Genomic DNA, 9389 nt, shown 5'->3' with positions numbered 1-9389 from the left:
AAATTTCATTCTCTGAATACTTCCCCGCAAGTATGATTGATTTATAGTAGCTATCTAGAAACTCGACTGAGGCAAGAACCGGAGGAACCTCCTTCCCATGGAACTTGTCATTGCGTAGCTGCCAAATTCGCCATATTAACATGATCAGCATGGACTGGACTTCCACAGAGCATTTGGTAAGTAAGTGCATAAGCCATTCGTTTCCAGAATCAATGAGGAAATCATCCCCCGGGAGTGGCCACTTAGCTCTCATATTTACCCAGAGAGTACGTGCCTGCGGGCAAGAAACCATCGCATGGAATGTGCTCTCCTCCTCCAATCCACAAAGAGGGTAAGTTGCCCGTGTAGAGATGTGTCTTTTCCTCTTGCATTGCTGCGTCGCCAGCGTTCCTGTCACCACTCTCCAAGCAGTGATCTTCATTTTCTGAGGCACATGTGCTTTCCACATGGTGTGCCATAAGGTGCGATTACCATCCGGATGTGTGCTAGAACTCCCTGCAGCATGGATCAAATTATGCTCCTGGGTAGCTAGCTTGTATGTGCTTTTTACTGTAAACATTCTGTGCTTCTCCAGAAACCAAGACATAAAATCACCGCATTGTCGTGGAGAGGTTCTGATTTTCAGAATATGATCAACGTCCAAAGGCCAGAAGGCTGCATTTAGGCGATTCACTCTCCATGCACCCTTATCATCCAAGAAATCTGACACACGGTTGAAGCGGCAAGAACCCTTCGGGGAGATCGTCCATAGGGAGAAGGGTCACGGGATCCACGGGTCCCTCCAACTACGGATAGAAGTACCATTACCCATGCGCCAGATGACCCCCCTCCGAACAAGTTCCAAACCATGCAATATACCTTTCCAAACCGCGGATCCCGTAGCCGGAAAGACCGTATCCAACAAATGCCTTGTAGGATAATACTTAGCTTTTAAAAGGCGAGCACACAGGTTGTCCGGCGTGTCCAATAATCTCCAAGCTTGTTTGGCTAGCAAGGCCTGGTTAAAGGCACTCATATCCCTAAAACCCATGCCACCCATGGACTTTGGGAGTCTCAACTTGTCCCAGCTCATCCAAGCCATCTTCTTCCCATTCTCAACTCCCCACCAATACTGACGGATCATACGTGTTAGCTCATCACACATTGATGCTAGCAGTTTAAACACACTCATGACATAAGCTGGAATAGCTTGAGAAATCGATTTAATAAGGATCTCCTTATTACCTGATGAGGTGTATTGTTCACTCCAATCTGTTAGTTTCTTCCTTAGACGCTCTTGAATTGTTTCAAAATTTCCTTTGTGCATTCTCCCTTCTGGAATTGGAAGACCCAAATATTTGGGTTCAAATACCTCCTGGGTGATTTCCAATATACTTTTCACCTCTTGAACCATAATGGGTAAGCAATTATCAGTAAAAGAATGGAGAACTTCGACGGGTTAATCAAGTGTTCAACAAACCTTTAACCAAACCTGCTTGTTGTTCTGTCGCATGGAAGAACAATAGTGAATCATCCGCAAAAATAAGATGAGATATTTCCGGGGCGGTTCTGTAATTTTTCACCCCTTTGAGGCCCTCCTCCCCCATAGCTTTCTTGATCAAGGAAGATAGAGCGTCAGCTACGAAGAGAAAGAGAAAGGGGGATAACGGGTCACCTTGGCGGAGCCCCCTCGAGGGGAAGAAAGGCTCCAACAACTTTCCATTGAACTCCACTGAATATTTCACCGAAGTGACACAAGCCATTACGCGAGAAACCCATTGCTGAGAAAAACCCCATTTGGCCAGTGCCTTCTCCAAGAATTCCCAATCAACACGATCATAGGCTTTTGATAAGTCCAGCTTGTAGGCACATAAGCTTGGTGAATTATGCTTAATCGACTGAATATGATGAATACATTCGAAAGCAATGATAGAATTATCCGATATAAGTCTCCCTGAAATGAATGCACTTTGGTTTTCAGAAATGAGGTCCGTGAGGAGGGGCCTCAACCTGTTCACCATGCACTTGGAAACAATCTTGTATACCACATTACACAAGCTGATTGGGCGAATCCTTCAGTTCCTTTGGATGAGGAACTTAAGGGATGAGAACAATTGCCGTATCATTAACACCATCGGGCATAATCCCCGTGATAAAAAAGTCCTGAACCGCATCAATGATCTTAGTTTTAAGAACCGTCCAATTCCGCTAATAGAAACGAGCCGGGAAACCATCACAGCCCGGGGCCTTCAAGGGACCAATCGGGAACAGGGCATTAGATATCTCCTCATCCGTATAAGGCTTGCAAAGTGAATCGTTCATTGCGGTTGTAACCCGCGGCGTGATACAATCCAGGACCACATCCGGAGTAAGTGTTGGGTCCATTGTGAAGATCTCCTTGAAATAAGAGTTGGCCATTCTCTCCATGTCACTTGGGACATTGCTCCACGAGCCGTCCTCCTTCAACAAACGTTGGATATGGTTGCGGCGGGCACGCCAGACTGCACGTCGGTGCAGATATTTGGTGTTTCTTTCTTCCTCCTTCAACCAAGTAATACGAGAGCGTTGAAGCCAAAGCATTTCCTCTCTGTATAACAACTCATCAAGCTGATTCATTTTAGTGCGAATATGTGCCCGGTCCGCACCTGCTAGCTGTAACTCGGCGAGGTTATTACGCAGTGACTCTATCTTCTTTAAAACAATTCCAAATTTCACCATGCTCCATTGTTTTAATACTTTCATCACCTCTTTAAGCGAGGACGCAACCGAGCTTAACTTGCTAATGTACCCAACTTTATTTGGAGAAACTTCCTTCAGGTTGAGCAATGAAATTCCTTTAACCCTGCAAACAAAAAAAGACAAGTAGAGGATATCGCTGAACGGCCGTAGAGGGTTGCAACCCCTGAAGAAATGGTATATGGCAGAACAGTTATATTGATACAAATGATCTTTTTTTTTGCGAGTATAACGATACAAATGATCTACCCCTTATATAAAACAGTGTTACATACATATACATACATACATTTGCATGAGTGCATGCAAAATTAATCATCTGTAAAAAAGAGCGCATTGACCAAACTTAAGCCACCGCCACCAAATTCTATTGCACGTGTCTATACTAGTGCTACTACTCGTGGTTCCATTTCCACACACATGAATATACACTGATAATCATCGGAACAACTATCTATAATCAATAACCAAGAGTACAAAATGAACATCAAGCTAATCAGTTAAGCCCAGAAGCTAGCTAGGCTGCTTCCGCTTCCTTCTTCACACCAAGAGAGTTGCCGCTGACGGTGGTGGCGCCGGGATGGTACGGACCCATGCGGGTCAACCTGCACGTTTAAACAACCGCACGCATGATGAGTTAGGTGGCGAATTAGCTAGGTCAACACGTATACGTACAACCCAAAAGATTTGGAGTCGTACGTAATACTACAGCTTTTGACTTGTTCTGAGCAGAAGAAGGCAAAGATGATACTGCGTGCATGCATACATTTTTCGATAAAGGATGGATTTTATTAACTCAAAATGAAGTATCAAGTGGATACAAACACAATGAGCACGTATCCGGCCTCTGCATAACTAAGATGCACACAGCCAACACCAACACACGCGCATAAAACACACACCAACAAATAGCAAAATCATATATGATCAAAGCTATGTGTAGGCGAGGAAAAAAAAGAAAGAAAGATTAAAGCGATCAGATCAGCAATTGGCAAACTATAACAATGATCATATCCGCACCAACTATCTCATGTCACCACACGGACTCCGTGGTTCTTCAACAGCAACGCCTTCGCCGCCGTCACCGGATTCAACCAATCAAGGTCAGAATCTAGATTTTCACCCTGAAGAATCAGTCTGAGTATATCCGAACAATGCCTTCGACAAGGTAACGATGTAAAAACGTCGCCATTGCCAGGTATAACCAACTTGGGTCAGCCCTAGGTTTTCACCCCGGAACTCGAGACCGGGTGCTCGAGTAGCACCACCATGAATGTCAGAAGTGTTGTCCCCATCACTTTTCCGCGATCCCAACAACCACATGCGATGAAAACGCCGCCGTTGCACAACCATTCCTCTGCGTCAAACTGTTGTCCATAGTTTGCATCTCCTGTTGAAAGTGAACCACCGGATCTGAAGACTAGACTTTCGGTGGCCACCGCAATTACAACTGAGGTCATACAATCCGACGAGAAGCCGTGCATACGCCGCCGCATCCGGCAAGCCTCCTCTGTGCCACAGACCCACCATTACCATACCACCTCCTGATGTGCAACCAAAGTGGTCATCGCTGAGATCAACTCCAAATCGTCGCCCCACTGCCAGCCACCACAAGGGCTTTGCTCAGCGGCACATTTGCAGCGACGACCGGCGAGGAGAGGATGCATCGAGGAGACGGAGCTGGTGGCGTCGGTCTGGAATAAAGACGAGCAGGGCGTGATTCAGTGGCCCAAGAGCTCGTCCGGCAACGACGGGAAGCAGCCCACGGCGGCAGCTGGCGAAGCGTCATGGGAGGAACTAGATCCATGAGGACATTCAGTTCAGCCGCCCGGCCCTTGCCTTCACCCACTGCTCGAGATTCTGATTCGATCTGGAGCTCGATGCCGGAGACAGCCCACGTATGCGGGCCCGTGATACCCACTGCAGGCCATATGTCCATCCGGAGGTCACTCGTCCTTGAGCATCCTCCCGCTGAGCGGCCTCGACGTCGCCATGCAGTTTCCGGTCGATTGCATCCAAGCAACAGGAAAGGATATGCTGTTCGTCACGCCATGCGGAACAAGTCACCAAGTAGGAAGGAGACGGCTGCTGGGAGGGAGCTCCGCGTCCAAGAAGGCAAGCCCGCCGCCACCGCGGCAAACGCCGGCGGCGACGACGGCGACGGTTGCTCCGGTGAGGAGGGAGGCCTGGCGGCACAGATTGGGATCTCCCGGGTCGCCCCTCCCGAGCGACACGGGAGTTGGTTGTTCCACCAAATCCTGCTTTGCTCGATTTGGGTGAGCAGATCAATCGTGGTGTTTGATTTGGTAGGTGTCGGTCCATCAAATCGGTCGTCGATGTCGATACAGATGTCACCGTCAGTCAACTATGTATGCGCATGCTGCTAGGTTCATTACGACCGCTGTCGATCGCACCAAAAACGTGGTCTCCGATCCATCAAGATCGTTCAAGGACCCACACGGTTTCAACATTTTTCTCTCTCCACGTGGAATGTTCAAAGAGAGCAACTAGTCCTGATATCCTACCTAATATCAGTATCATTTTTTCTCTCTAATAAATATCAACGTCAATTGCACGTACTACGAAAAAAATATATGCCATAGTTTTTTCTTTTGCTTTCAAAAACAAGAAACTACTACTTCCTCCGTTCCTAAATACTCCCTCCATTCTAAAATATAGTACGTCCGCGCTTCCCGAGGTCCAACTTTGACTATAAATTTAACCAACGAGACCAACTGCGACGGGAGAAAAAATTATATAATTGTAAACTTCATTTGAATACGAATTCATTAATATAATTTTTGCTCCCGCCGCAATCGGTCTTGGCAGTTAAATTTACGGTCAAAGTTGAAGCACGGGATAGAGGAAGCACTACATTGTAGAATGGAGGAAATATAAGTCTTTATAGAGATTTCACCATAAACCACATACAGATGTATATAGATGCATTTTAAGTGTAGATTCATTCATTTTGTTCCGTATGTAGTTCACTTAGTGGAATCTCTACAAAGACTTATATTTAGGAATGAAGAGAGTATTACTTTTAACTTATGGTTTTGTTCCATCGACAAATTGATATTATTTGGCCAAAACATAATTCCAATATATACAGTTGTATTTATTTACCTCTCTTTACGCTTCACGAGGAACTGCTGCAACGATTTTGTTCTTGCCAGTGGTATGTCTGCAAACATGAATATTAGAATTGTAAGCAACGACTTTATCAAGTGTCCAACGAACTCTTTTTCTTTTTTACTTATTACAATTTTTTGTTTGCTCATGATGAGTTATTATTTAACGGAAATATTAACGCCTATACGTGTGGGCGTTGACCATCTTAGACCACACGCATCCATCACTTTTCAGTACTATATGCATGAATCTTGACATAATCTAGCTGATTTTTTGTGCCACGTAGGACAAGGCGTGTGTGTGGTGTGTGACATAGTTCGCCCACACATTCATTTTACCACACGGAGGGGCCGGTGTGTGTGCGTTTAGCAGTTCACCCACACACCAGTTTCCAGTCACGCACAAGAGCTGGTGTGTGGGCATTTGCCATCTCGCCCACACGCCCGTCTCCTCTCCCACACGTAAGCTGCTAGTTGCCATGTGTTTTTGCAGCGCACATGGCAACTGCCTCTAGTGTGCTTTATAAGCAGGTGACAACTCTTTTTTTACCCGAGTTGCCATGTGTTTTTGCAGGGTACACGGCAACTGCCTAGTGTGCATGTAAGCAGATGGCAACTGCTTTTTACCGAGTTGCCATGTGTTTTTGCATGGTACATGGCAACTGCCCCAACGTGCACGTACATGGCAACTGCCCTAACGTGCACGTAAGCAGATGGCAACTCTTCCTTTTTAGATGGCAACTGCCCTAGCATGCTTGTGAGCACATGGCAACTCTCTCAACTGCCTAGTGTTAGTATGTGGCAACTTCTAAAGTTATGAAATCATGGCAACTACATTAGATCAGACCATACATGGTAACTGCAGTTGAGCAACCATGGCAACTGCAGTTGTCCGACATGGCAACCGTAGTTCAGCGACATGACAACTGCAGATAAACGAACATGGACGAGGGTCTGGACCATGGCAACTGCGGGCGCGCGGTGGGCATCACGCGTCGCGTGCGGGACCAGAAGGGTATGAGGCCTGACATACGGGCGTGTGGGCGTTATCAACTTCGTCCACACACACGCGTATGAGAGGGTTCAGAAGGGAAAAAAGATGTGTGTGGGCATTAGTTGTTTTGCCCACACATAGGTGTGTGGGCTGGTTGCTGTTCATGCCACACGAGGCGTGTGGCACAACTATCCGATACACCGCACGTGTGGCAGTTATCGGGACCTTTATTTAAACAAACCTTTGCTTGAATTTCCAACAGGCGTATTGTTGCCAAGGTCACGCCTTTCTGCCATCTTTACGTCCCTCGCCATCTGCATTATAGCCTCTGCCTGTCAAAATATTTGGTAAGATGTCGAAGGCAACATTAGTATATGAATTTGATAATATACATCTCCTGCATCTGCTTACTTTTATATGCATACCTTAATTCTCTCTAATCAAAAGAAATATGTAAGTTCATTTTTGGAAATCTGACATCGGACTAAGTGCTTTAAGGTACATCTGACAACAACAATTATTGTTTTGAACAGTTTACATGCGTACCGAATGTATGCATCTAAATATACTAGTAACAAACTATCTTGTATGATACTACCTCTATTCCTAAACATAAAATGTTTTTGCAGTCAAATGTAAGTGGTATTCAAGACAACCATCTGATTCCCACTTCAACTCACTAAAATCTGCAGTGAAGGTGTTTTAAAATTACCCATTTTTCACACTGCAATTATAGGTGACCTAAATAGTTAATCCCTACTGTCTCAGTTCTCTTAACATACACATATGCCACCTCATCATCTCACTAATTATTATTTTTAACATGCATGAGAAATGATATGTATATTCTCACTCAACACGCACACATCTTAACCCACCACACATCACCTCACCAATCAGGCTACTTATATCTCTCTTAACATGCATGGGAAATGCTACTTATGTTGTATATATATCTACAACTACATAACAAGCACATACAATATATTATATCTATATTGATTTTCATTCAAATTTCATCAAAAAATATTACAACCAATCCTGACAGCAACGCATCGAGTATCATCTAGTTAAAAAAAGTTATAGGCATCACCTTATGGTCAAAGTTAATTAGTGAGGGTCGAAGTTGAGAGTCTAACGAAGAGAAGAGTAATATGCAAATGAAGCTACAGGCGCGGAGATTGATAATCACCTTGTGGTGGGAGACATCGAAGATGGCAACGGAGCCGTTGTAGAAGACCGTCATGGGACTGGGAGCCGCTGGCGGCTCTTCCGTGGTCGCCGGCGAGCGGGCGACGACGACACGGCGCAGCAGCTGGGGGTCTATCCTCGCTATAGCGCTCGTCTCCATCCCTGCCCGCACGCATCCATGCAGTTCCAGTCAGCATTCGCGCGCGCATACACAGACACACAAGAGGCAGGGATAAACTAGAATAATCTGACATTCGGAGTTTCGGACCTCGGATGGACGACAAGGCGGAGGAGGAGCCGGTGCTCTTGCCGTGTTGTTCGCTGGGGGCAGCGGCGCGGAGGCCGAGGAAGTCGAGCTCCACCGGCGGCGCTCTCGACGACATGCTCGATCCCAAGCTCGAGCACGTAGAGTAGAGGGGGTATGGAGGCGCTCGTCTGGCGTGGCTATGGCCTATGGGCAATGAGCGGAGTTGTTACGTTCGATCGGGAGCGCGAGGCCTAATATATATAGAAAAAAACGAGAGCTGCGGGCTACTGGTCGCCGGTGTGGAGCTACCGCTGCATGAGCTCACGACCCATGTCGTCGTCGCCGCGCGTCTCTCAAATTAAGTCTCATTGCTCGGCAGCGCAGGTCGGAACGCGCGAAAAGATGGCGATCGGCGAGAAAGCGACCGACCCACCCTCCGTCTCCGTCGGCACCACTAACCAATTTGATTTACTAGGTGGTTGAAGGAAATAATGAGATGGAACCTCCACTAATCGGGCGCCGCGTGTGGTGCCAACCACTCCAACAGCTCGAGACGAGTGGGAATGGGCACACGCGGACTCTACGGCCTGCGTCGGAAGAGGCGTGTGAAGTGAACGGGGCACGCGGCTGATGGGGACGCAAAGGAAATGAAAATTAAGCCACGAGCGGAAATTCATTCGGTTGCTTCCTGGCGGAGCAACTTCCCACGCCGGTGCCCGGTTTGAGCCGACAGCGTGCGCCGCGGGCTGCTCTGGTCCACGGGCATGGATGGACGAGTCCCTTTCTTTCCCTTTTACCAGGTCCAGGAGTAGTGTGGCCGATTCAGTGTTTCTTCTGCACCGCTCCTGCTGTGCCTTTGGGCTTGTTTCGGTGCATTTAACATGTGATCCTCGCATCCTGCTGTTCGCAGGAAATGAGAAGGAGGGGGGGGGTTCCAGCTTGACGCGTGCATCCAGTATATGGCTGCTATATTTAGGTCATGTGGGTTCACAAGTTTGGTTTTGGTTTGTGCTGTGTTTCTTTCTTTCTTTTTCCTGTGTATACCTTGTATATTGTATTTGTACACTTCGTGTACCCTTATGTATATATATTACAAGTTTTAGAGTGGTTG

The 9389-nt window shown here is 46.8% G+C and overlaps 1 protein-coding gene across 1 annotated transcript; it reads right to left on the bottom strand.

Moving 5' to 3' along the window:
• Positions 1-2913: 2913 nt before the first annotated feature.
• Positions 2914-8554, bottom strand: LOC125537691 (protein TIFY 9-like). The gene is made up of 5 exons (XM_048701018.1): positions 8300-8554; positions 8033-8193; positions 7082-7172; positions 5842-5899; positions 2914-3320 (listed from the first exon to the last, which is right to left on the bottom strand). Exons 1-5 carry the CDS (start codon positions 8412-8414, stop codon positions 3233-3235), a joined length of 513 nt encoding a protein of 170 aa, XP_048556975.1. The 5' UTR covers positions 8415-8554; the 3' UTR covers positions 2914-3232.
• Positions 8555-9389: the final 835 nt, after the last annotated feature.

This window comes from Triticum urartu, chromosome 2, assembly GCF_003073215.2.
Source record: "Triticum urartu cultivar G1812 chromosome 2, Tu2.1, whole genome shotgun sequence".
NCBI lineage: Eukaryota > Viridiplantae > Streptophyta > Magnoliopsida > Poales > Poaceae > Triticum > Triticum urartu.
Note: the sequence above shows the minus strand (reverse complement) of the source record. Positions and strands in the feature narration are given on the sequence as shown.